Below are 27801 nucleotides of genomic sequence, written 5' to 3'. Positions count from 1 at the left end.
CCACCTGCTGACCTCTCCTCAAGAACTATTTTATTTTTAAATTTAATTTTATTTATTTTTTATTGAAAAATAATTGATTATTCATATTTGTGGTACAGAGTTGACTGTCAATACTTGTGTATAATATGTTATGATTAAGTCAGGATAACTAGCATATTCATCATTACAAAACAAATCATTCTTTGTGTCCATTAACCAATTTCTTGCTAACTCCCTTCTCCCTCCCCTTTTCCCACCTTCAAGAATGATTTTAAATAGTCTGTTGGCTGCTGGTGTAATGAGCTCCTCCAGCTTTGTGAGAGCAGAGAGCTGGCAGTAACCAGCTTTGCCAAGGGCCTGAAGTCCAGTCCCCAGGATCACTCACTTTCTCGGTTCCTGAAGGCCTAGCTCAGAGGCTTTACCAAGACTTTTACATAGCTATGGGATATCCCTGATGTCTCTGTACTTAGCGGGCCCTCGTAAAACCCAATATGCTCAGAGCGGGGGGAGAACCAAAATATTGTAAATCTCAGTACACTTGTGCTGATAGAATTTTTTTAAAAATTTTAATTTATCAATATGCAATATAGTTGATGTTCATAAAATTGCTTTCTTTCTTTCTTTTTTTTTTTTTTTGGCAGCTGGCTGGTATGGGGATCCGAATGCATGACCTTGGTGTTACAAGGCTATGCCGTAACCAACTGAGCTAAACTGGCCTGCCCCGATACAATATAATATTTTAAAAATAAAATGCTTTCCTCTTGTCAAGAGCTTTGCGATCTCCCCACAAAACCTCAGACTTGCAGATTCAGTTTCAGTGTCAGGAACACGTTCACCAGATCACCCGAGTGACAAAGCCTACGCTCACTCTGAAGCCAGTAGCCCACTCGGGCTTGCTCTGCATTGGCGTCTTGCTTTAGAAAAGCATGTTTATAGGTGTTTGGAGGAATAACATCAAAACACCGAGAGCTGCGGAACATACCTCACAGAGTGAATTACTAAAGGCAGTCCAGGTTGAGGCAGCGTATAATGGTAATGTATTTAGTACACACTGTACACAACAATCCCAGCACTGACAGGCCCGGCTAGTGCCCACTTGCAAGGGCAGTTAGCATCTGGATTTTTGCTTTCAGAGGTTGATTAGAAGTCCTAAGGGCCGGCCTGTGGCTAACTTGGGGGAGTGTGGTGCTGATAACACCAAGGCCATGAGTTCGGATCCCTATATAGGGATGGCTGGTTCGCTCACTTGGGAGAGTGTGGTGCTGATAACACCAAGTCAAGTGTTGAGATCCCCTTACCAGTCATCTTTTAATAATAAAAAAAAAAGTCCTGGTAGTGGTGTAAAATTTAGCTTTATGCACCTGCTTTTGGCATCTTCTGGGGAATTGTGGGCTCTTGGAGGGTGGAGAGATAAGCAGTCTAGTCAGGACAAGCTTACTGCAACAACTACGGCGTGAGAAAGGGGCTGAAGAACTCCTCGAAAGGTGCCGGGAGTCTGGGATTCTGGGACCTGGTGAGTCTCCATGGAACCCCTCACTGTGTTACAGGCATGAGGAGCTTGACCGTTTGGCCAGAGAGAGGGACGCGGTGCTGGCAGCGGTGAAGGATGCCCACACAGAGCAGCAACGGGCGCTGGAGGCCAGGGTTCTGGAGCTGCAGGCCCAGTGCGAGATCCTCGAGGTACAGCTCCGCAGGGCCGAGTGGAGACAGGCGGACGCCGTCCAGGAGAAGGACACCATCATTGACCAGTGAGCACGGCTGCTGCTGGGCAGGCCTGGGCTGTTCAAATCAAGGGAAATGGGCACAGGGTGGGGAGTCACTTTTGTAGCTCTCTGTTCATTTTTCTTAACCATTCTTTTCTTTTCTTGAAATTGTGTAGTGTGTGTGTGTGTGTGTGTGTGTGTGTGTGTGCGCGCGCGCGCGTGCATTTATTTATTTATATACATAACATAAAATCCATCACCATAGCCATTTTTAGTGGACAGGTCAACAGCCTCAGGTACATTCACAATGTTGTGCAGCTGTCAGCACCGTCCATCTCCAGAACTTTCCATCTTCACAAACTGAAGTTCTGTCCCCATTAAACGCCAGCTCCCTGTGGGCCTCCGCCAGCCCCTGGCAACCATTGCTTTCCCTCCTGTCTATGAATTTGACTACTCCAGGGACCTCATGTGAGTGAAAGCTGACCGTATTTGTCCTGGTGTATCTGGCTTGTTTCATTCAGCATAGTGTCCTCAGGGCTCATCCACGCAGCAGCTTGTCAGGATTTCATTCCTTTCTTATTTCAGTTTTTTTATTGTGGTAAAATACATAACAGAAATTTTACCATCTTAGCCATTTTCTTTCATGGTTTACAGAAACGTTACAATTAAAAGATGCTTAATCTTCTGTTTTATGCACTTCCATCGAGCTGCCTTTCAGTGGGTAAACTACATGCCTGCTGCAGTCCTAAAGCCCTCGAGATTTTCAGGATGAAAGGCGGTCTGCCCGCACTACCCCAGACCTGAATTCCCACTCCTTTTGCCTAAAACTTCTTGCTCCATGTATTGTGTCCAAGCAGACTTTTCATACCTTTGTTTAAAAGGTCTCCCCAGTCTGCACCCAAGCCATCCATGGAGAAAAACATGTAGCCAGTGGTAAAATATAAAGGTGGTCCAGACAAGTCAGACCATACACCCTTTCAACGTGCAGCTTTCTGTTTAGTGCCTGCGTGCCTATGGCTGGAGAGAGGCTTGCCTTTGGGACCTCAGCAACCGTTTTCATCCCACGTAACTGCCCATAAGATGCCATCAAAAGCCACATTGCGGGCCAGCCCGTGGCTCACTCAGGAGAGTGTGGGGCTGAAAAGCCACATTGCACCTGTGCACCCCATGGGCTGACTCATCGCTTTGGAAGCCATCTTAACCGTTTTTTTTATTTTTTTTTTATTTTTTATTTTTTTTTAAAAGATGACCGGTAAGGGGATCTTAACCCTTGACTTGGTGTAGTCAGCACCACACTCTCCCAAGTGAGCCAACCGGCCATCCCTATATAGGATCTGAACCTGTGGCCTAGGTGTTATTGGCACTGCACTCTCCCGAGTGAGCCACGGGCTGACCCTTTAACCATTCTTAAGTGTACAGTTCAGTGGTGTTGAGTAAGGATTTCCTTCCTTTTTAAGGCTGAATAGTATTTCACTGTGTGGATATGCCCCATTTTGTCTGTCCATCCATCCACCAGTAGACATGTGGGTTGTTTTTACCTTTTGGCTGTTGTGAATAGTGCTGCTGTGAACATGGGTGCACAAATACCTCTTCGAGACCTGCTTCTGATTCTTCTGTGCATATACCCAGAAGTGGGATTGCTGGGTCACACAATTCTGTGTTTAACCTTTTGAGGAACTGCTATTCTGTTCACACAGTGACTGTGCCCTTTTGCATTCCTACCACGAGTGTGCGAGGGCTCTGGTTTCTCCATTAACTGATTTCTCTTTAAACCCATTTTCCTGTCTGGTGTCTAAGCCGGGCGGCAACATGTCAGCAGCTCTGTTCCACTTGTGCCTCGTGTTTAGGGAGAAGTGCATAGGAGGTAAACTGCCGTAATTACACTGAAATGTTCAGCACTAAATCCCGGTCTCCCAACTCTCAATAAGGAAGTGATCCTTGGACAAGCTGTATTTACTGAAGACATTTAAGACAAATAAGTCATTTGCTAGTGTTTATCATGCTTAGGAACTGGCTTTCCCACTTTGTTTGGGAAATATTTCTGTCTCTGTTTTTACAGAGAATTCTCTACCAAATTACATTTCTATTTAAGGGAGAAATGTTAGAACTATAAAATACCAGGAAGTTAAAGGCTTGCTCAGGATACTTTCTTTAGATTTAGCATATCGTTTCATTGTTTGATCAATTAAAGTCAAGCAACGGTCGCTAGAAAAGCCAGGGTGACTGAATCTAACAAGGGTCGACACGCAGCAGCCTTTCACGCTGCTGGCGTTTGGGAGACAAGCTGTGGTGTTATTCTGTGTTTCCGTTTCGCTGCTTGTGCACTTGCAGCAGTGGTCCTGGACAAGCCTGATGTCTTAAACTAAATGTCTGGAAGGTCTTCTCGTTGAGGATTATTACTACAGATACAGGGTATTATTTTTGTAATAGAAAGCAGATTTCTAAATTACAGAGCTTATATCTTTCCTCTTTTACTTCTGGGGAGTTCAGTTATCGTTCCAGTCTCACTATCCTGAGTATAAGTTAACGTTAAATGACTACCCACAGTTATTAGTAGCCTTTAGTGTAGCTTAGCAGTTTTGTGGTGGTTTGGGGAGAACCTGTAGGCTTAAGATGAAAGCATGTACTTCTTTGTGGTGATCTGTGCACTCCACCATGTCTGCTCATGTTCTTCTGTTTCTACGTGATAGCTCAGCAGCCGTGCCCTGTCGATCTAAGCCTGACGCCGTGCGTCCAAGCAGACAGACAGGTGGGAGATCAACTGGGAGGACCCAGGCAGATGCGTTCACTGAGCCTGACATTTCTGTGCCAATGCTGGGAATGGAAGCCAGCCCTCATTCTTAGGTGGCTTATGGTCCAGAGGTAAAGCTGCTGCCCAGAGCACCCAGAGGCCATTGATAAGTCTGTTTCTTCAGTACCCATTGGCATGGAAGGAGCCAACATACACGTCTGTGTCATGTGCCAGAGATGGCTAGAAAGGTTGATGCTTTAATATGCCTCTTTTTAGCTTTCCTGAAAAATATGTCCAAAAGTGTCAGCATGGGGGCTTTTTTTCGTCTTGCATAACACTAGACTTGAAATACACCACACATGCCGGGTTTAACTGAACCCTCGTGACCAGAGGTGTCCTCTGTGGGTAGCCAGCTCACCTTCTGCTTCTAAATGTTCGTCAGTTGGAAGTTCATCAGCTCAGGAGCATCTGAAAGGTCCCTTGTAATGTGAAGTTGTTGTGGCTGTTGCGGGAGCTCATTGAGTCATTCAGGCAGTCCAGTACAGAAGCAGGCCTGCAGCCAAGCAGGCAGGTAGGCAGGCGCTGTCTTTCTTAGGTGCTAGGGCTACCCTAGTGAATATCTCTAGATGTCTTCTCTAAATGTTTTTCTTGGAAAATTTATCCAATTTTTGGTAATTCTACCAGAGGCCTTCTACTGTTAAGGTTATTTAAAGGGTTCTGTAGAACCTTATTTTACTATTCAATATGTAAATCGTGTTGAATGTCTCCATGCACGCCAGGCATGGCAGGGGTGGCAAAGGTGAGCGGGTCCGAGACAGCACTGCCTGCCCCTCCCACCTCAGTACCTGCCAGCACCAGGCATGCTACAGCCTTTAGCCCATGTCTGGGTTGGTGGGATGCATGGACACAGGGTGGATATTTCTTTTTGTGTCAAACCATTTCCTTAATCTAGGCAAGAAAGTTTCAGTTCTAGTGTGACATTTCCTTTGAGGGCTGAGCAAGTATGTGTGCTCACACACGTGTGTGCACGTATGCATGCATGTGTGCATGTGTGTTGGGGGCGCTGGATAAGAGAGCTGGAGTGAGCGAATGGAAACCCCACTCACATTCTCATGGTTTCCCTCCTTTGTTCAGACTTCGTGAAGACGCATCAGCTCTCAAAGCTGGCTGGGATGCCCAGATTGCTCAAATGTCCAAAGAGGTGATCGCCAAAGACCTTCAGGTTCAAACGCTGCAGGGACAGGAGGCAAAGCTCAAGGCGCAGTTGGCCAGATTTCAGCAGGACATTGAAAGGTAGCTGGCCTCAAGGCATATCTCTTTTTTTTTTTTTTTTTAATTTGTAAGAAAATGAAATTTTATCGCTTACAGTTTCTGAGGCCGGGAAGTCTGATGTCCAAGGAACACATCTGCGGGTGCTAACAGTGACCCCGGGGTCTCACGTTGCAAGATAATGGAAGCAGAGAGAGCCCCGGGGCAGATATTTCTGTTGAGCCCTCTTGTGGGCTGGATACTGTTGTAGGTGCTGAGGGTTCAAAACAGCAAAGCAAGTCCCTGGCTTCACACTCTTTTGGGAGAGAAAGACAGTAAACAAGAAACAAATAGAAATAGAACATCATGCCGTGAGAGGGAGGCGTAAGAAAGCAAGCAGGCAGGGGAGAGGAGGCTGTGCATCTGGGGCCTTTTGGATGGCGGACGTTTCTCCGTCTGCCATAGGAGCCGTGAAAGGGCTCCCACTGTGTGATCCTGTGTTAGGGATCGCCTCTGTATGTCTCTTGCCTGACTGTTTTGCTAATGTCTTAGTGTTTTTTTTTTTAATCAGTTGGAATGAACACTTACTCGAATGAAAATAATACAGGTTGAGCATCCCTAATCCAAAAATCCGAAATCCAGAATGCTCTAAAATCCAAAACTTTTTGAGCGCCAACATGGCCACTGTGGGAAATTCCACACCTGACCTCATGTGACAGGGGGCAGTCAAACCATAGGTGCACAGCACACAGTTTGTTCAGTGTCCCCAAGGGAAAAAAGACCTTTCAGCTGCCATATCTTTTCCGCCAGCTACCACAGATTATCCACATGGGTGACTGAGACAGTGACGCCTTTGCTTTCTGGTGGTTCAATGTACACAGTCTTTGTTTTATGCACAAAACTATTAAAAATGTTGTATAAAATTACCTTCAGGATATTTGTTGTATTAGCCAATTTTGTGTTGCTATAACAGAAATACCTGAGACTGGGTAATTTATAAAGAACAGAGGTTTATTTGGTTTATGATTCTGGGACAGCTGCATCTGGCACAGGCCTCAGACTACTTCTACTCATGGTAGAAAGTGGCAGGCAGCCGGCAGATACAAGCAGATCACATGGTGAGAGGAAGCCAGAGAGAGAGAGGAGGTGCCAGGGTCCTATAAACAACCAGCTCTCACGAGAACTAATAGAGCAAGAACTCACTCATTAATGCCCCCTCCCCCAGGGAGAGCATTAATCCATTCATGAGGGATTCGCCCCCATGACTCAATCAGTTTCCAACACTGCCACATTGGGGATTGGATTTCCACATGAGTTTTGGAGGGGACAACACATCCAAACTCGATCATTTGTATAAGTTGTATATGAAATATAAATGAATTTTGTGTTTAGACTTGGGTCCTATCCCTAAGATACCTCATTATATATATGCAAATATTCCAAAATCCAAAAAAATCCAAAATTTGAAACACTTCTGGTCCCAAACATTTCAGGTAAGGAACACTTAACCTGTGTTTTATTCTCCATACATATGTATACATTAAAATCAACTTTTTTGAAGAATAATTTAAATATAACAAAATGCGCCCATTTGATGGATCTAAACAAGTGTATATACCCCTGTAACCACCACTCCGGGCAAGATTTGAAACCTTTTTGTCCCCCGATTCCCCTCGTGCCCCTCCGTGGCCAGTCCGCGGGCCAGTCCGCGTTCCAGCACATGCTGGTCTGCTTTCTGTCGCTGCAGATGAGTTTTGCTGATCTAGAATTTCCTCTGAATGAAATTGTACAGTGTTTTGGGTCTACCCTCTTGGGCTTAACATCATAATTTTGAGATTAAGGTATGTTGTGGTATCAGTAGTTTGCTCCTTTGTCACTGTTCACTAGTTTTCTGTTGTTTGAGTGAACAACAGTTTATTTCTATTTTTTCTGTGTTAGTTTTGGTAATTTGTGTGTTTTGTTGAGTTTGTTCATTTCATCTACTTGTTGGCTTTATTGGCACAGCTGGGTCCCCTGCTCGGTCTCACCCGGCTGGAATCAGGTGTCTCTTGGGGCCTGTCCTCTCGCTGGAGGCTGGGGTCCCCTTCCAGACTCTTGCAGGTTGTCGGCAGAATTCGTTTCTGCAGCTGTGGGGCTGAGGTCTCCGTTTCCTTGCTGGCTGTCAGCCACGGTCGCTCTCGGTGCTGAAAGCCCCTCCAGGGAGCCTCTCACAACACAGCAGCCATACCTTCAAGGCCAGCAGAGGGATCTCCCTCCAGTCTTACACAGCATTACCATGTCACAGCCTGGGACAGGAGCAGCCTTGCCCTGGTCATGTCCCACCCGTGCCCTTGGACTCTGCGCACCACACGTGACTCCATCCCCTCCAGCCCCAGCACTGAGAAGTCAGACACTAGTCCAATTCTTGTTCTTTTCTCTCTCTCAAGCCTTTAGCTTTTGTTCCTGTCCTTGGTACTGCACAACTTCTCCACCCAGCGTCTGCCTGTGGGACTTTAAAGCCATTGGCACTTGGTGAACTCTTCCAATCTGAAGACCCCCGTGTTCAGTTCTGGTTAATTTGCTCCTTTACTTCCTTGAGTGTTTCTTCCCTTACATTCTGATCTGCCCAGACCTCCTGTCGGATACATGCTGGTCTTCCGAATTTAGCCTCTGGGCCTTGTGACATCCCCCCGTGCTTTGCCCCATGGTGCTGCCCTCTGAGAGGTCTCGCTCACCTTCCAGCTCACGATCTGCTCTCCAGCTCTGTTCACCGTGCTCCGGTCGTTGGCTTTTCAAAGCTGAAAGTCCTCTCCCGTTTCCCTGTGTAGCCGTTTTTCTCGTTCTCTTAAGTCGGTTGGCTTGTTCCCTTCTCTTCTCACATGCTGGTTCTTGTTTCCTGAGCGTGGTCACCCTCTTTCACGGTATTTTTTCTCCAGCTCTGGCGGTCCCTGGTGTCTGCTCGTCGCTGTTCGGGGCATGCCTGTGTGCCTGTCCACAGCTGGCTCTGCTCCACGTCTGCCAGCACGTGAGCAGGCCACACGTCTGTCAGCACAGGCTGCTCGAGACGCCGGGAAGGACAGACGGCAGCTCCTCATCGCCTGTCTCACCCCATGTGGCACCTTCACTTCTCATGTCATAGGACCTCAGGAAAACATTAATATTGGGCGGTTTGAACATGTCCTCAGGTACAAGCAGCAGCTATCTCTGGCCGTCAAAAGGGAACAGAGCCTGGAGCGTGATCAGGTGCAGCTGGGCCTGGACTGGCAGCGCCGCTGTGAAGACATCGAGAGGGACCAGATCCAGAAGTCAGAGTCTTTGATTCAGGGTCTGACAGCGGCAAGAGAGCAGGTGTGTGCCAGGCAGCAGAGGGAGGGCTGGGAGGCTCGCTGTCGCTGTGGCAGCACAGGTGTGGGCTCTCACCAAATTATTCTTTAAATTTGAAAGCACTAAACCTCACTGAGCAGTTTGATTTATAGGAACAAAAATTGCAGTAATGAGAAAACGTCCTGCTGTCCACCAGGCTGTGACAGTGCTCTACCGCACTAGCTATTTCTCCAGTTGACAAGCAGTGTGCTTTGGTAGCGCTGGTATGGTCCCCACCTCCTGAGCATGACTGGCCCAGTGAGAGCAGCCTGGAGCACTGGGGCTGGGCAGGAAGAGCTTCGCTGCCCAGCCCCAGCAGGGACAGCCCCAGTGCTCTGAGAGTCACGTGTGCCCTGGTTCTCATGGCATTTCTCACCCATGTCTACTGTCTGCTTCCCAAGCAGGGGTGGGGTGCTGGCCTCTACGCTGAAGGCTAGCACTGCCCCGTAATCCACACCTGGACTGAGTCCGAGTGTTTTCCCAGGTTGCTGCCAAGCTCCAGGAGACGGAGCGCACGCTGCGTGAGCAGGAGGTGGTGCTGAAGGCCTTGGCCCTGGAGCGGGACCAGGCCCTGCAGATGCTGAAGATGCACGGACTCCCCGGGCTGGAGGCACAGGTGAGCACAGCCAGCTTGGCACCCCCTCCTCCCTGGGATCAACACCAGTTCCCCAGCCCTTTCCACCTCTGCTCAACAGCGACAGTGGGAAAACAGCCCCACATCGCACCAAAACCGGAGCTGCGCCTTTCCAGTCATGTTCCTTTTAAATGACAGATGCCCAAGCAAGGTAAGTCCGAAGCTTTAAAGAGTTACAGTCTTCTTTGTATCTTTTGCATTCAAAAGCTCTAAAAACCCCAAATCCACACACCACGTGACGCCAGATGCTGATGTGATAGTGTTGTTACAGTGTTTGTCTCAGAAGTGTCATGTGGGTCATTCTGTGCTAGTCTGTGGCATGGGCTTCAGTAGTCAGTAGTTGTTAATTACCTACCCTGTGTCTGGTCTGCCTCAAATTCTTAAGTCTGTCAGTGCATTTCATCTTAGAGGCGGCACCCCAGCCACTGACACATGGGCCTGCTGAGGAGATTGCCTGAGCTACAGTGACCTGTGGGCAGAGCTGGGCCCCGGCTACACAGCTGGGAGGGAGAGCACAGGGGGCCAAGGGTGAGGGCTGTTCTCAGCCTTTGAGCACTTTCATTTTTCCTGCTGTCTTTCTAATGGGGCATATACATACAGAAAGACATGCATAGACTTCCAGCATGCAGGTCAGCTTGACAAACCCACACGCCCACACCTCTAGCAAGACGCAGTGTGTTTTCATCACCCAGAGACCCCCCTTGCCCCTCCCGTTGGACTCATCTCCCACCTGATGCAGCCACAGCTCTGACTTCTCTGCCCGTCAATTCATTTCTTTGCCCATGGCTTGTCTTGTCCTGGAGGATCCAGACAGGCAGGGTTTCCCTCAAGAGCATTGAGGTGGCCACGTGTATATGAAACCCAGAGCCTAACCAGTGGTACAAATGTTCCTGAGAGGGCTGCCGGCTGCTCAGGTGGTCAGAGCATGGAGCTGATAACACCAATGTCCAGGGCTCAATCTCTGTACCAGCCAGCTTCCGAAAAAAAAAAAAAAGAACATCCATAAGTCGTCGTTCATACACTTTTACTCAGCACTGTCCCCTGTGACGTGTGTAGAGTGCAGGACCTTCATCTCTTCCCTTAAGGGTGTTAAGTTCCAATTCAGAGAGTCAGCGTGCACATGTCATGGTCCTGTCTCTCTCTGTCCTACACAAGAATCATGGAGACTCAGGAACCAATCTTGGGTTCGTGTGGACAGTTGGGCAGGAGCCACAGCCTTGTGCGGGACACAGCACGTGAGTCGCAACGTGAAGGAACTCAGCCACCAGCCGTCCAAGCGCACGTCATTGCTGGCCATGGAACCAAATGACTTCATTTTTAAAATCTGAAATGACGCTTCTTACCCTGTTGGCATCATTGGTTTGTGGTGCTGATGATGAAAATTCAGCGTGCTGTCGGCAGTCCAGAAAGAAATCTCAGGGTGCAACTGTAGGGGGCTGCTCATAAGTGAAGCCTGAGTCTCTCCAGTAATGCAAAGGAAAAAGAAGTCAGAACTTTCTCCCAAAGGCTCACATCTTCATATGTAGTGACCAAGTGACCTGAGCCAAAGATAGCCATCTTTTTTTCCCCACAACGATATCCTCACCTACTTCCAGCACCTACTGGAGCCTGACACTGACTATGGGATGCCTGTGGGCTGAGTTGTATCCCCCAAAAAGATAGGTTTAAGTCCTGACTCCCAGAACCTCAGAATGTGACCTCATTGCACACAGAGTTGTTACAGATGTAATTAGTTAACATGAGGTCATTCTGGAGTAGGGCGGGCCCTTATCCAACCTACTGTAATGCTTGGTGTCTTCAGCAGAGGACAGAGAGGCACACAGGGGAGAAGGCCATGTGATGACAGAGGCAGAGTGGAGAGGTGCATCTATAAGCCAAGGATCATGGCAGCTGCCAGAAGCTGGAAGAGACAGGAGGGAGCCCCACAGAGCCTCAGACAGAGCAGGCCCTTCTTGCACCTGTGGCTGTGAGAGAATCCATCCTGTGGTGTAGGCCACCCAGTTTGTGATCCTTTGTTATAGCAGCTGCAGATGCTCCTGCAGATGCCGTCTGCTGCAGGTTGCTGGCTCAGGTCTCATCACAGGACCTGGTTTTGGAAGGAGGCCTGGAGACCATCTTGTTTTGCTTCCATCTAAGGATGACCCTGTGGCACGTGCCCGAGCTCAGCCTCTCAGTGATTCCCACCATATCATGTGTCCCACCTCAGTACCCGCGTCCATCAGGGCTCCTTGGAGAAGCCATGTCACTGGCCTGCTGTGGACTCTGGGCTGCAGGAGATGAGCCCCTGCAGAGCACTGGGCAGTGCCTTCCAGAGCAGCCTCGGGCCAGGCTCAGCATGACCTTTTCTCAGGTGACAGAGGTGGAGATGACCCTATTCAAGGGCCCATTAGTGTTTTCCAGTCTGATGTGTATCCCTGTATGGAGAGCCGCTCTCCCAGCTGTCCAGGGTGATGGAGGCGCTAGACTTCTTTGGAGAACCTTTGTGGGCAGTGCCCGGGCCTGCTTGGGCCTGCCTTTCCCTGCCTGACCAGCTGGCAGCTCCAATGAATGGACAAGAGCCAGAGCCACCCCAGCTTGCCTGTTCCAGCGTTTGCGGTGGCTGCACTGTCAGAGCACACGGGCTGGCGCTTGTCCTGTCTGAAAGGGATTCATGCTCCGTCTAGAGCGGAAGGCATACCTGCAGGCCTCGGGCTCCATCCTCCGTGCTGGAGCTCAGTGTGGTAGGCTGGGTGCGCTGGGACCAAGAAGCAGACAGTGACACCACGCAAGGGATGCTGCTTTTCTCCTCACGAGCAGACGTCATGGCGACAGTTCTCTGCACATTTCTCTGCACTGTGTGCTCTGCACAGTCCCCAGTCTTAGGACAGCCTATTGAAAACACATTCTGCTGGGTCCCACTTAGACCTGCCAGGTAGGGAACCCCAAGGACTCGAGCCCCTGAGGAGACCCAAGAGCCACTGGCAAGGCCTGGTCGCCGGCCTGGAAAGTGCGTCATTTGCACTCCCAGGTTCCAAGGAGCAGGGACGGCAGCCGGCTGCATGGTCCTCTCACCCCACAGCACCTTGGGGGTCTCACACAGGTGGTAGTGCCTGGTCATATGTGAGATGACTGCTCACCCCTGCTGTCACACAGGAGACCTTCCAGCAGACACGTGGCAGAGGAAACAAATGCTGCTTTTCATCAGTGTCCCCACTCTGGATTTTATTGCTGTGTTTTCCCTCCAGGCCAGCAATTGGAGGAGGACACTGTCTCCAGGCACCAGCTGAGCAGGCATCGAGGCCTGTCAGTTGGCTGGCATCTTTGTTAAGTAGACAGTGAGCCTTAAAAGTGGGTCTGGGGTCAGGAAGGATCAGCGACCCCGTCTGCTGCGTGGAGACCAAGACATGTGCCTCTGATTTGTACCAAGGGGGCCTGACGGTGGGTCCCAGGCGTGAAGTGTGGGGTCAGACAGGGCATGTGCTTGCCCTCGGACCACCGTGGTCCCCAGAGAGGAAATAGAAGCCACCCCAGAGGCTTCTGCAGATTGGGCCCTGCATGCTGGCTTCTGACCGAGTGGCTGGCTTCAGACCCAGGACTAGGGTAGGGAGAACACTTTGCAAGTTTCTGGCTGGCAGAGCAGAATGAAGTTTTGAGTTGAATCCTGCAGGTGATGGCACCTGCACTTCCTGCCTCACAGGGTGCTATTAACGGTTAGAGAGTACGGTGTGACTCACCTGGTAAACCTGCAGGTGCCAGTGACCATGGCCTGAGTGTCAGAGACTGGCCCTCTCAGCAAACTCAGACAGAGCAGCAGGTGGGTTTGTCTGCAGATTGGAGCTGGGTGGGCGTGGTTGCTCAGGGAAGCATGTGGCAGGCGCTCCCAGATTTCCACAGTGCGGGCAGGGTTTGCCTTGTGGCAGCGCCATGACATTTTCATCTTGCAACTTCATTTGGCACGTGTTTACAACACGAAGCTTCAGGAGGAGCGCATGCTGATTACTGTAGTGCTCAGAGTCCAAGGCAGACCATAGTGCAGGTGCTTCTGTGCATAGACCACCACATGGGTCCCAGGAGGGACAGGGCCAGAGAGGCTCCGTGGCCGATGCAATGTCACAGCTATGACTGTGGCACTTCGAGTTGACTGGGCCTCCCTGGGGGCCTCACGCCTCCTCATACGTTGCGAGGCCCAGGCTGTCAATCCGTGTACGCAGGAGGACTCTGAGGCACACAGGCCGGTGACCTGCCCCAGAGGTGGTACAGGGAGAATGTGGACGGAGCCAGGCCAGCCCCTGACTGCTCCGCTGTCCTGCTGGTGCAGTGGGCAGCCCGTGAGGAGGAACTGCTGAGGGGAGGGTGGGGAGAGGGAGGGGCGTCTGGAGCGTGAGAGGCGAGTGGTGAGGCCCGGGGGGGTCAGGCGGGGTGACGAGGGCAGCGGGTGGTGCTCGAGGGGGGCATTAATAAGTGGGGACTGTGGTTAGGAGAAGGAAGGATGGCTTCGTTCTGGACATGGAAGTCGTATGGGCCCTGTAGAAGCCGGAGGCTGTAGTTAGCACAGGGGTCTCCGCAGTTGGGAGCCCGAGGCTCACACCGCCGCTGCTCTGGGCCTGAGCAACCGTTGCTGCAAAATCAGGGAGGCGACACTCATGCGGCGCCCTTAGCCCTCGGCAGCCGCGCTTGCGTCTGTGACTGGCTGCGGCGGAGCACAGCACTCCGGGGTCTGCCCTTGTGTAACTGTTTCACTTGGGGAATTGTTTTTTTCATTTAAATTCTGTCATAAATATTTTCCCATATCGTTAAAATTCTTCAAAAACAGAATTTAAGTGGTTGCATGTTTTGTCATACGGCCATGCCACATAGTCATTCTCTTACAGTCATTGAGACTACTTACAAATGTTCTTTTAATACTGTGCCGGGCATTTCCGTGTCTCCCTTTCTGAACCTCTAGTTGGAAGATCACATCCGATCACGCACACTTGACCTCCTCCTCAGAAGGTAGTTTAACGCCCTCCTCCTGGGAGCCTTGACTTGCCTCAGGGCGTAGCGGGCGTGGAGTTGGAGGACAGCACTGGGTCCTCCAGGGTGGCCGCTGCCCTGCTCTGCGCGGCCACTGCCCTTCCCGCCCTGCCTAGGCTGGGCCCTGGCTGAGCTGGCAGGGACCCAGGCACGCCGTCTGTGTCCCATCTCAGGAATCCCCATTCTGTGGCAGCAGTGTCCCTAGACAGGTCTTCATCTAACTTGTCTGGTTTTCTGTTGTTCGCAGCCAAGGGAGGGAGTCACAGTGGTGAGTCCCTCCTAGTCAGTGCAGAAGTCTCTCTCCAGAACTTCGTTGTTATAGCCCGTGGAACCCTCCGCTAGCGACAGCCCCACGCCCCTGCCCCCAGCCCCTGCAAGCCCCACTCTACTTTCTGTCTCCCTCGCCATGAATTTGACTGCTCTAGGGACCTAAAAATCATGGAACGCTTCCGTCAGGTCAGGAGGGAAGGTCGTGGCAGCCCTGCAGGACGGCGGGGGTGGGCGGGCATATTGTAACCGTGACCATTTTCCTCTCTGTCCCCCTGTTTTTGGTACTATGTTTGACAGGTCCTCTCAAAACAGCATGGAGAAGAAACCAGTGAAAGGCTTCCAGCTAGTGAGACCCAGCGGCTGCGAGAGCAGAACGCAAGCTTGCGAGACGCTGTCGCACAAATGAGGAGAGACATGGAGGCTCTGAGTGACCACATCCTTCCTTCTGCCCAGTTAGCAGGAGAGACCTCAGCTACCAACCAGCCCAATCCCAAGGCAGGAGGGGACACCAGCACTCCTGGTGAGAGAGACAGAGAGAGACAGACAGAGAGAGATAGAGAGACAGAGACAGAGAAAGACAGAGACAGAGAGACAGAGACAGAGAGAGAGAGAGACAGAGAGAGGGAGAGACAGAGAGAGACAGAGAAAGGGAGACAGAGACAGAGAGAGAGAGGGAGATAGACAGAGACAGAGAGAGAACACAGAGAGAGAGACAGAGACAGAGAGACAGAGAGAGAGAAAGAGAGAGAACAGAGAGAGAGACACAGAGGGAGAGACAGAGAGGGAGACAGAGAGGGAGAGAGAGAGGGAGAGACAGAGACAGAGAGAGGGAGAGACAGAGACAGAGAGGGAGAGACAGAGAGAGAGAGAAAGATAGAAAACAGAGAGAGAGAGAGAGACAGGGAGAGACAGAGAGAGAGACAGAGAGACGGAGAGAGAGAGAGAGTGAGAGACAGAGAAAGAGAGACAGAGAGGGAGAGACAGAGAAAGAGAACAGAGAGAGAGAGGGAGAGACAGAGAGAGAGAGACAGGGAGAGACAGAGAGAGAAAGAGAGAGAGAGAGAGAGACGGAGAGGGGAGGGTGGAGCGGAGGGGTAGGGAGAGGACAGACAGAAGACGGGTCTCTGTTGTGTTTGAAGTAGGCTGTTTCGAGGTGTTATATGTTAACACCCTGTTAATATATCACTTCCGTGTCTGATAGCTGCTTTTCCTTCAAGAGAAGAGATCTTGAGTTTTATATTAAAAGCTTTATTGGATAAAGCAGAGGGAAGTGAAGGGTGTGTACTTGACACCCTTCAAGACCAAAGTCTTAGCTTGGACCTGGCAGGCCTGGGGTTGGGCTGCCCCAGGGTGGTTAGGGGCCGGGGCTGCTGGAGCCCGGCCGTGCTCAGGAGGAGCGTCCTATGAGGAGCTGAGGTGGGCGTGCCTGCCCCCATACCTTGTCTGTGGTGGGGGTACCAAGAACGGCTGTGGGTGGGTGGACACCAGGCTGCTGGAATGGCTCCTGCTCAAGACGGGACTTGCTCACCTTGTGCATGGATTGTCATCCAACCCATGTCCGCTGCCCGCCGCCCCAACAGGAAAGAACAAAGGACTCGAAAGTCAGATTGGTGGTGGGACAGGAGGGCAGCTCTCCTCAGCTGAGGAGGTGGTAGGCCACCCCCTCTCAAAGACTCAGATTGACTGAGGGAGTTTTTAAAGAGGGGATTGAGAGAAGGAATGTGGGAAGTGACAAGCAGGAGAGAATGGGACATGAGCACAGGGGCTTTGTGCCAGGAACCAGGTGCCTGGTCTCACCAGGACTCCTCTGGTTTCTGTTCTTGTCCTTGACGTTATCTCAGGATCCTGCAGAGTTTTGCTTTGCTTCAGGGTGGAGTCATCTTTGCAAAGTCTCCATGCAGCTTTCCAGGGCTCCGGCTGTCTTTGCTGGTGCCCAGGGTCAGCTTCCAGACATCTGGCCTTGACCACTTGTTGAAATTTTGCAAGTCTCAAAGAACTGTTAGTTTTGCAAAGTACTGATTAGCTTCTCAGCCTCATCTTTCTATTTAGCAAGCAAGATGAGAAAGTCAGGGGATGGGACGAAAGGAAAAAAACTGTCCCTTTTAATGCCTCCCCCCGCCACCGCATCCCAGGTGGTTTTAGGTCCCAACATGGCCTCAGTCCTGCTCACTCCAACAGGAGGGTGGGGGTAAGGCGTGGTGAACATGGAGGCTGAGCCTCTGGAGGGTGCTCTGTGCCAGTGGATGGGAGGGACGGGAGGACAGGGCGGCAGGGAAGCACGCAGGCGCCAGCCGGGTGCCCACACGGAGCGCACGCAACTGCACATGTGTTATGTTCACTGGTTTTTTTTGGCAGATTATGTTCTGGCCCTTGAAGCAGAAATACAAACTCTAAAGCATAAATTTAAAGCACTGGAAGAACAGCTAGAAGATGTGTTAGATCCTTCAAAGACGTCCTCCTCTTACGCTGATACTCAACCCCGTGTCCAACCCTCCGCAGAGACCACCGGTGAGAGCCCTCCACATGTTGCATCCCGTCACACTGTCTGCTTATTTTATTTTATTTTATTTTATTTTATTTTTTTAAAGATGACCAGTAAGGGGATCTTAACCCTTGACTTGGTGTTGTCAGCACCACGCTCACCCAGTGAGCCAACCGGCCATCCCTATATGGGATCCGAACGCCGAACCCATGGCCTTGGTGTTATCAGTACCGCACTCTCCCGAGTGAGCCCCGGGCTGGCCCACACTGTCTGTTTAAAAGCTGGAATGTGATTCTGTGGAAAGTTCACTACGTGAGCACTTACAGCTCAAGGATTGCTGCGAACATCAGGCTCGCCATTGCCAGACCCGGGAGCCCTGTGTCCCTCCACAGTCGGCCCTGTCCCAACCCCTGCAGGGCTCAGTGTTTCCTGTCTTCACGTAAACGGGGTCATACGGTCCGTGTGCTTTTGTTTGGCTTCTGGTGACCTCCATAATGTTTCAGTCAATCACGCCAGACTGTTCTCCAAGTGTTTGTGCTCATTTACCCTTTACCCACAGGCCACGAGGGGCCTGTTGCTCCACGTCCCCACCAGCACCGCGTATGGCCATCTGTTCAGACGTCAGCCGTTCTGCTGGGTGTGCAGTGCATCCCACGATGGTTTAGTTTGCATTTCCTTCTTTATTAGTGAGCTTGAATGTCTTCTCCTGTGTTCACTGGTGTATTAGTCTGCTCAGGCTGCCATAACCACATACCACAGGCCCGGCAGCTTAAAGAACAGACACTTATTTTCTCAGTCCTGGGGTCTGGATGTCCAAGGTCAGGGTCCGGAGGGCTGGTTTCTCCCGAGGCCTCACTCCCTGGCTTGCAGACGATGCCTCCCCCTGCACCCCTGTGTCCTCAAGTGGCCTCTCCCTCCTCTTTTGAGGACACCAGTCCTGTGGGATCTTATGGGACACAATTCAGTCCATAGAAATTGGCCTTTCAATATCCTCTTTTGGAGTGCCAGTTCATGTCTTTTGCCCATTTTTTATTGGACCGTTTGCCCTTTTTCATGAATTTTTAGGGTGTTTAACTGTGAGTGTGACCCTGTTATTAGTCACATGTGACATCTTCTCCTAGTCTGTGGCTCTGGGTAAGCGGAAGTTCTTCGTTCTAACAGACTCAGCCAATCCGTCTGCTCCTTATTTTATTTTAATTTTTTTTTGGCAGCTAGCCAGTGCAGGGATGGAACCCTGGACCTGGGTGTGGCCGGTCACCCACTGCTGCTGTAGCCCCATCCCCACATGGGGCCTTTCTCACCACCCCGGGCCCTGTCCCTCCCAGGCGTGGCAGCCCTGCACGGGACATCCTCCCCCTGCTGGGGCCAGACAGCCCACCTCAGCTTAAGTGGATGCAGGCCCCGCCCTGCGGCCCAGGCAGCTCCACGCTCATCTGCCTGAGGGCTTGTGGGACCAACTGTCAGGAAGGACAGGAAGGGGCAGGGCGGCGGGGTGCTCTTCTCCCTTGGTGAGTTGACCCTCGTGTGGCCATGTGGCCTTCCTCTGCATGTGGCAGTGTTCTTGCTCTGCAGTCCCCTATCTGGCGTGGGCTTAGCCTCCCCAGCTTTCTTCTGGCTACTGTGTGTGGCATGTCGTTTACACTTAGTGCAGTCATTGATATGTTAGGTGTTAAGTCTGCTGTTTAATACTTGTTTTCTGTTTGCTACTTTTGTCTTTCATTCCTGTTTCCTCTTTCCTGCCTTCTTGTGGGTTGCTTCAACATTTTCTGGTATTCCCTTTTTATTTGTACGTAGTATTTTGAGTATGTTTCTTTGTGTAGTTTTTCTAGTGGTTCCTCTAGGGCTTACAATGTGCTCACCGTCACAGTTGGCTAGCGTCAGCATCTTACTAGTTCAAGCGTGGGCACCTCACCAGGATCTAGGTCCCCTTACCCGTGCCCTGTCATGACACGGGTTTCTTAGCCATCACCTCCGCACACATTGAGAACCACATCACACGGGCTGTGGTTTTGCTCTCACCCATCAAACATGGCTTGAGGCGCTCGGGAGGGAAGGCACGCCCCCCCATGCTTGCCCCGTGCTTCTCCCTGCGCTCCGGTCGCCAGGCCTCCTTCCGCTGTCCCTCAGCAATCCTTGCAGAGCAGGCCTCCTGGTGACGAGCTCCCTTGGTTTCCCTCTTTCTGAAAGTGTCTTTATTTCACTCTCATTCCTAAAGAACGTCTTCCCTGAATAAGTGCTGTGCCACTTCCTTCCGACGGGACCCCAAGCGGTGGTGTCTGCTGGACGGCCTCTGCCACTGGAGTCACGGTCCCTGCAGGTCTTGGCGTGCTTTCGAGACTCTGTCTTTAGTTTTCAGAAACTTCATCGTGCTGTGTCCAGACACTGACTGCTTTGGGTTATCCTATTTGACGTTGAATCTGAAGGTTTTCTCTTTGCACAGATCTGAGACATCTTCGTCCCTGCTTGCTCACGTGTTTTTCGGCTCCACGCTCCCTTCCCTTTTGGAGCTCTGATGACCCAAACGTTTCATCTTTTGTGTTGTCCCAAGGTCCCTGAGGCTCTGTTATTCCTTTCTCGATCTGTTTTCTCTGTTGTCCAGACGGGATCATTTCTGTTGGTCTGCTCTTCAGGCTTGTCAGCTCTAAAGTTTCCACTGTGGTTTTCCCGTACCTTTCCTTTCTTTGCTGAAACTTTCATTTTGCCATGGTTGAGGGTGTATCGTATTGCTTGTTGGGTTATTTTTACGATGGCTGCCTTAAGGTCTTTGTCATGTAGTCCCAACATGTGTGTCACCTTGGTGTTGCCATTTGTCATTCTAGTTGAGATTTCCCTGCTTGTTAGCTTGGCGAGTCATTTTTCATTGTATCGTGGACAGTTTGAATGTTATGTCTTGAAACCCTAGTTCTGATTAAGTTTGTTTTAATTCTCTTTTCTATTTTCTCAGGCAGTCACCTTTCCTAGGTTCGTCGTGCACATCCTGGCCGCTCTCTCGGGCTGGGGTGAGGGCATCATTTACTTTCTGAGCCTCTGCAGTGCTCCTCTGCTTTGCCCTCCTGAGCTGCCAAGAAGCCAAATCCTGGGTAGCCTTCGCTCCAGGGATCGCTTCTCACACAAGGTTCCTGCCTGCTCGTTCCTCCTGGAAGGGGCACTGCGCTCTGTGCAGAGCAGGAGGCAGGCAGGATGGTGCGGGGCAGTGGGCAGGTGTTTGTCTGGAGGGCGGCAGGTGTCCACAGAAGGGCTGCACCTGTGGGTCTCCCTTTTTCTGGAGCTTTGGCTCCAGAGAGCAGGCTCCTCTTGGACCCTGTTTTCAGTCGGAGCTCCGTGCTGTGCTGCTCCAGCGTCAAAGACAAGGAGTGCACTGTAGGCCCCTTGCCACTTGGCCTCGCTTTCGTCCCTCTCAGAACCTTCCTCGGTGGCTTCTGTGTTCGGGCCAGGGCGTCTAGTCGCGGTAAGGGGGAACAGGGGGTCGCACGCTCCCTGTCGTTCGACCAGCCCTGCGGTTCTGGAGTAAGCTCAACAGGCCGTATACAGCCTTCTCTTTATGTGTTGCTGGATTTGTTTCACTGATATTTTACTGAGAATTACTACATTTGTGTTCTTGAGTGAGACTAGCCTGTAATTGTCCTTTCTCATAATGCTTATGTTGGGTTTTAGAATCAAGATTATTCTGGCCTCAGAAATATGTTGGAAGATGTTCCCTGTTTTTCTGTTTTCTGAAAAAGTATATATCAGATTTATGTTAATTTTCCATTAAACAGTTGGTGGGATTCAACTTTGAAACCACAGGGGCCTGGTGTTTCCCCTGTGGGAAAGTTTTAAATTGTGCATTCAGTTTTTTCATAGTTATAGGGCTATCCAGATTTTCTTTTTTTGTGCATCATTTCTTCATGTTACATTTTACTAAGAAATTGTCCATTACATCTAAATTTTCAAATTTTTGGCATCGACTTGCCCATAGTATCCTGCTGTGAGTTTTAAATGTCTGTGGGCTCTAAGGTTAGGACGCTTCCTCCGCACGCGTTACACTGGTCGACTGCTTCTGTGCTCTTTTATTTTTTCTTGCTTAGTCTCACCAGGGATTTATCTTTTCTTTTTTTCTTTTTAAACCTTTTCAGACAATCAAGCGATCGTCTTGTTGCTCCTCTGTGATACATTTTTTTCCATTAATATCTGATAGTAACTTTATTCCTTCCTTCCTTCTACTTTATTTGGTTTTAATTTGGTCATTCTTGTTCTGACTTCTTGAGATGAATGTTCAGCTCATTAATTTTTTGTTTGTTTGTTTGTTTGGGTTTGTCTTGGCACTGGCCAGTATGGGGGTCCCGATCGTTGGCCTCGGTGTTCTAACTCCTTGCTCTGAGCAGCTGCGCCAACCTAACAGCCCTGAAGCCATTCTTGAAAGAGTGGCCTTAGATGCGCTCCTTAAGTTTGGATAAGCAGTGCTGTTATAATCATTCACTTAAAAATACTTTGTAATGCCCATTGTGATTTCTTCTTTGACCCATATGTTATATGGGCATCTTTTTTCTTAATTTCCAAACCAATGGCCCCGTATTTAAACAGAGAGACAAGAGTGTGTGATCTCTATCAGACACTAGGTGGTACAGTTGGGGTTTTTCCTGCAAAGATTCCTGATTTCTTTACATAAGGATTACACTTTATGTCCAGCACATTTCTCGTCTTCATACTGACCCGGACCCGGTGACTGCAGTGAAGACTGTCTTCATGTTGAAGTTGGCCAGCAGGTGCCGCAGGCCTCCGTGGGGGAGGGCGGAGGTGAAGGTGATGTTCATGTCCCTGGAGCCCTCCTTAGTTGTCAGCATCTGAGCCTGACAGAAGTCACTCTTCTCTACAGGAGGATCCGTCCAGGCTGGTCAGGTGTGTGTTGGACTGGCGCTCAGGAAGCTCAGAGACAGAGTGCATCTCTTGAACTTGCTGGTGACACGGCTCCGACAGAAGGTGAGGCCGCCGCTGGCACGTGGGGTTGTGCAGGTCTTCCTGCCAGAGAGCTGCGCCTGCGGTGGGCATGCACATGGTCTCTCAGGCCTGCTGGCCGTGACCTTGAGGGAACTCTCGGTGCCCGTTTCCTCCTAAGGAAGGTGATATTGTGAGGAATAACTGGCTTATCTTGCATGTGGCCATGGCAGGTGCACAGTAAGAATCTGGTAAACGAGGGGCCAGCCCATGGCTCACTCGGGAGAGTGCGGTGCTGATAACACCAAGGCCACGGGTTCGGATCCCATATAGGGATGGCCGGTTGCTCACTGGGTGAGCGTGGTGCTGACAACACCAAGTCAAGGGTTAAGATACCCTTACCGGTCATCTTTAAAAAAAAAAAAAAAAAAAAGAATCTGGTAAACGAGAGAAAAGGTCAAGATAGGGCAGCGTCAGCGGGCAGAGCCCACGGAGCCCAGGTGGGGCCTCAGGGCTTCTGTGACGCCACTTGCCCACTTGGGACATGCCCTGCAAGTCCCAGTCTTGCCAGCACCCCGGCGCCCGGAGCAGCCAGCACTCAGTTCTGTGACACGCGTGTCCGTCAGCTCCAACGTGACTCGCACCCTAATGAGCGCTGGCCTCCACAGTCTCCTCAGCTTGTGCCTCTCTGGGGGTCAAGTTGTAATCATACTAGGGAGACGTGACAGCTGCACAAATTCTAGCAAAATCCTGTCCTATTATGCATGTGGCTAGGGTCATACCCAGGTTTGATTCTACAAATTTATATCTTTTTTTTACTTTAAAAAAAATGTTGGTAAAATATACATAACAATGTTTACCATTTTAACCATTTTTAATTGTGGCATTCATTGGCATTAATACATTTACGTTCTTGTGTAAACATTACCATTATGTATTTCCAGAATTTTTTATCTGCTCCAGATGGGACTCTGTACCCATAAAGCAGTGACTTCCCATTTCCCCCATCCCAGCCCCTGGTGACTGCCGTCCCACCCTGTCTCTGTGAATTTGCCTATTCTAGTGTCCTCGTGTAGATGGAATCACAGTATGTGGCCTTTGGTGACTGGCTGCTTTCACTCAGCATCATGTTTTCAAGACCCATCTGCGCCGTAGCACGTGTCAGAACCTCGTTCCTTTTCTGGCCAAATGACATTCCGTTGTATGGACAGGCCACACTTTCTGTGTCCGTTCGTGCCCCAGCAGGCATTTGGGTTGTTCCCACTTTGGGACTATTGTGGATGACGCTGCTGTGGTCATTCCCTCACAGGTGTCTGCGTGGACGTGTGCTCTCAGTTCTTCCGGGTACACGCCTAGCAGGAGAATTGCCGGGTCAGATGCTGATTCTACATTTAATTCTCTGAGGGACCACCAAACTGTTCTCCAAAGCGGTGGCACCATGTTACACCCCACCAGCTGCGCATGAAGGTTCTGGTCTCTCCACCTGCTCACTGACACTAGCTGTGTTGTGTCTATTTGATTCTAGTCATCTCCTGCTGGCAGATGATGTCAAGCATCTTTCCATGGGCTTCTTGGCCAGTTGTATATCTTCTCTGAGAAATGTTTATTTAAGTCCTTTCCCATTTTTAATTGGGTTATTTGTCTTTTTATTGTTGAACTGTAAGAGCACTTTTTATATTCCAGATACGAGTCCCTTATCAGATGCATGATTTGCTAAACTTCTCTCCCATACTGTGGTTCGTCTTTTTACTTTCTTGCTGGCGTCTTTGGAAGCACAAACATTTTTCGTTTTGGCCAAGTCCAGCTTATCTATTTTTTTCTTGTTGCTTGTGCTTTTGGGTCATACTGTCCTGTTGTTTTCTGTACACGTGTTTCTTATGAGGCAACATAAAGAGGAATTTTCATGTCCTTTTAAGTCCATAAATACATAATCACACTTTACCTGTGGACTCTGACCCCTCTCTAAAGCAGAACATCCCTCTGGAAACACAGGAATTGTTCTGAGCTTTCCATCTACCACAGGGAGCAGGGGAGCAGGCAGTGCTCTCAAAATCGGACGCCTAATTTGTTTATTTATTCTGGCCCTCCAGGAGATTCCTGTTTTATTTGTTTGCTTACTTAATGCCAAATAAAATTTGTATGTAATTATGTTGTGACGTGGTGTTATGAAAAATGTATACATTGTGGAACGACTAAATCAGGCTAATTAACATATGCATTACTTCACATACTTACCTGTTTTTGTGTGGTCTGAGGCCTTATCGTGACTGGAAGTGCGTCTTCGTTGTTATGAGGACAGGAATTGACCCCTTTTCCATTCCTACTTATGGGATTAACCATGCACCTACACATGAGGGGAAGGGAGGACTCCAGACCTACGAAGCTTCAGTGTTGCCATTTCCCAGTTCCAGCTTGCCGTTGGAATCACACACACACATGTGCATGCACACACGTGTACATATGCACATGCACACGCATGCACATATGCACCCACACGCTGCAAACAAGAAATAGACGTTTAAATAAAAGCTTTTAATTTTACCTTGGTAATCAAAGATGATTTGATTATCCTGGAGAAAAGTTCTCCAAGTGTTTTTTTTTTATTTAACATTGTTTACATTTGTGTATGTGACAAATTAAAAATAAATTATTCATAAGGAACTCACTGTAGGAGTTCCTGGAGTAGGAAAAGTAATACTTTATCTTCCTGAGAGTCAAATGGGGACGTTACAGGATGTGGAGAGGGCGCGTGTCTCTCCTTTCTGCCTGTTTCTGTCTCTCCTTGCATCAGCAAACACTGAGAGAAGCAGTTGAAGGAAGAGGCTGGCCCGGGAGCTCTGGGGGCCATACGAGACCCCAGGGTAGGAATCTCATGGCCAACCTGCAGCCTTCGAAGTTGTTCCTGTGGCCTGTGACCTGCCTTTCCGAGCATTCTGTCTTCCTCTGCCTCCCGTCTGCTCCCAGCTCACCCCTGCCTTTGGACGGCCTCAGCCCACAGCCTCTCCAGCCCTCCCACCCACCTCCCCATTGCTGCCCCTTTGATTAATGGAAGAGAAAAATCCACACCTCCCACTGCTTACTTGCAATTTTCTAGAGATGTTTGTTTTGTTACATAAAAATTATCGGAGGCCACTGTTTTGGACTAAGCTCCCACACTAGGCCCCAAAAGACCAAACTAAAAATAAAAAATGGAGTCACCCCTGCTAAGCTCCATATCACCAAACCCAAACTAAGTTGATGTCTGACCTTCCAAGAAATCAGGAGAGTGAGACAGCAGCCAATTTCCCAAACAGGCCAGTTGAAATCCTCAATCAGCATGATTACAAAGTTCCCTCTGCCTTAATCCTTACACAAAAAGAGATCCTCAAGTAACCTGATGTTAAATAATCAGTTATTTTCCTATTGTTCTGTCTTCCTGTCCCCGTCTTATAAGAAAAAAGTAACTCTGAAAAGTAACTGATATGTTCTCTGTTCTTGTTTCCACCGTCTTCGGCTCTTCTGTCTGTAAAGCCAACCTCTTCTGCTCGGCTCATCAAACATCATATTTTATGGAATGACACGTTTCCTGATTCTAGAATTGCATGAAAGCCAGTTGCAGTCTTTAAACTAACTTTGATGTAAATTTGTCCTTTGACAGATCCTACCTGGGACCAGGCTTAGGAAGAGGGGGTGAGGCCCTGTGCCTCCGTGCAAACACTTCCACGCACGGACTCTCCCCAGCTAGCCTTGGGTCCAGAGCGTGGGCTCTTGGTGGTAGCTTTCCACATCCCCACTGTGCAGGGCACAGGGGGAGCTGCCTGTTGCCAGCCAGCATGGCCGGAGGGCAGCGGTGGCGACAGTGGGGCGCAGGTGTGCAGGCGATCAGTCTGGCCAGAAGGGAGATTGAGAGGCTGGGCCTCCTCGCCTTCCCGCACTCCCGCGTCCTGGCTTTTCTTGTGCTTTCGGCCCTTCCTGCCTCCTAGTCGCTAATGCTCTTTCTGAAATGGCCTTGCAGGTGCTGCAGAAACCCCTGGAGCTGGGCTCCGTCCAACGCGAGCTTCCCCATGAGGTGGACCAGGTGCATCTGGAGGTTTTGGAGCTGCGGAAGCAGGTGGCTGAGCTGGGGACGTATCTCGGGACAGCCCGGCAGGAAGGAGGGGAGCCTTCAAGCAAGAAGCAGCCGCACACCATGGGCACCACAGCCCTCAGGACAGAGGTGGGTGCCCTGTGCGGGGAAGCCGCTGGCTCCTCCTGCCGCTGGCCTGTCCCTGCTCCTGCTATGGAAGCACCTGCTAGATCGAGCACCCCCCACCTCATTGAAGCTTAGTCTCCACTGTGACTCTTGAGGGTGGGAATCCTATTATGGTCATTGAAAGGTGGGGCCTTGACGAGGTGATCAGATTGTAGGACTGTGCATAGTGAATGGGTTAATAAGGGTGATCAGGGGCGTGGTTCTGAGGGCTTTAAAAGGAGAGTGCGTGAGGAGGTTAGTCTCTCTCTGCTCTGCCATTTTTGCCATGTGAACCCCCTGCATTGCTGTAAAGCCACCACCAAAGAAGACTCAACAGACGTGTTCCCTGGAATGTGGACTTCCCAGCCTCTGAAACTGTATGCAATAAATTTCATTTCCTTACAAAGTACCCAGTTCTAGGTATTTTGTCATGAGCAACAGAAGCGGACTAACACACCATCCCTGCCGGCGCTCTGCTGCACCCCTGGCCTGCGCGGGAGCTCTGGTGGGAGCCGCAGCAACGTCTGCTCCCAGAAGGCAGCCCTGCCTCCGCCCCCTCCTCCTTTGCGTGCTCCCATCCTGAGCTGGCTCTCACTCCCGGTCCTTTGCTGCTGACAGGTGCAGCCCTACCCTCGGTCTTCCTCTCGAGTTGAACACGACTTATGTTGGAAACTTGCACAGCGAGGAGGGCTGTCGTGCTCCCTGGAAAACGAGCCCCTTGCTGAGAGGGCGTCTGCGGGCACAGGCCCTGCCCTGTCTCACGCCGCGTGGGGAGCAGGGCCACGTGGCACTCACGGCAGAGTCCATAGCTGCTGCGGTGCTGTGGACTGCTCCAGGCATGGCTCGCCCATCCTGGTCCTGGTCAGGCCCTCAGCACCGACTGCCCACCTAGGTCTGTGACTGCATTTGAGCCAAGGTTCCAGCCATGGAGAGGACTCCGGGTGCTGATCTGTGCCTCCACATAGATGACGCAGGCCCCTTCTTCCCTGAGGCTGTGACAGAAAGGTTGCAACGGACAGATTGCCTGGCCTCGCCTGATGTGCTCCTGAGTCTGTCAGTGACCTGCAGTGACCCTTGGTGATTTGCAGTGACTGTGGTTACCTTTTGTTACCTTCAGTGATCTGCAGTGACCTCCATGAGTTGTGATTACCAGTGACCTGTGGTGACCTGTCAATCAGCAAACCTTTTTAGGGCCAGTAAAGTGACGTCTGGGAGGCACTGGGCGTTCTCTGGCAGGAGCAGTGAGAAGATAGAGACAGTGCACGTACCCTCGCAGCGCCGAGCTTTGGGAGCAGG

The 27801-nt window shown here is 50.4% G+C and overlaps 1 protein-coding gene across 3 annotated transcripts in view; it reads left to right on the top strand.

Annotated features, from left to right (window-relative positions):
* CCDC57 (coiled-coil domain containing 57) overlaps nt 1-27801 on the top strand; it is a 102447-nt gene that overhangs the window by 21479 nt on the left and 53167 nt on the right. For all 3 annotated transcript variants that reach the window (XM_063081081.1, XM_063081079.1, XM_063081080.1), the window contains 8 exons: nt 1527-1727; nt 5548-5706; nt 8826-8988; nt 9488-9619; nt 15197-15419; nt 17255-17407; nt 22237-22340; nt 26290-26490. In XM_063081081.1, the coding sequence (XP_062937151.1) occupies nt 1527-1727; nt 5548-5706; nt 8826-8988; nt 9488-9619; nt 15197-15419; nt 17255-17407; nt 22237-22340; nt 26290-26490 (1336 nt within the window). The remainder of the gene's footprint in view (nt 1-1526; nt 1728-5547; nt 5707-8825; nt 8989-9487; nt 9620-15196; nt 15420-17254; nt 17408-22236; nt 22341-26289; nt 26491-27801) is intronic.

This window comes from Cynocephalus volans, chromosome 16 (assembly GCF_027409185.1).
Source record: "Cynocephalus volans isolate mCynVol1 chromosome 16, mCynVol1.pri, whole genome shotgun sequence".
Taxonomy (NCBI): Eukaryota; Metazoa; Chordata; class Mammalia; order Dermoptera; family Cynocephalidae; genus Cynocephalus; species Cynocephalus volans.
This window is presented reverse-complemented; position numbering and strand designations above follow the sequence as displayed.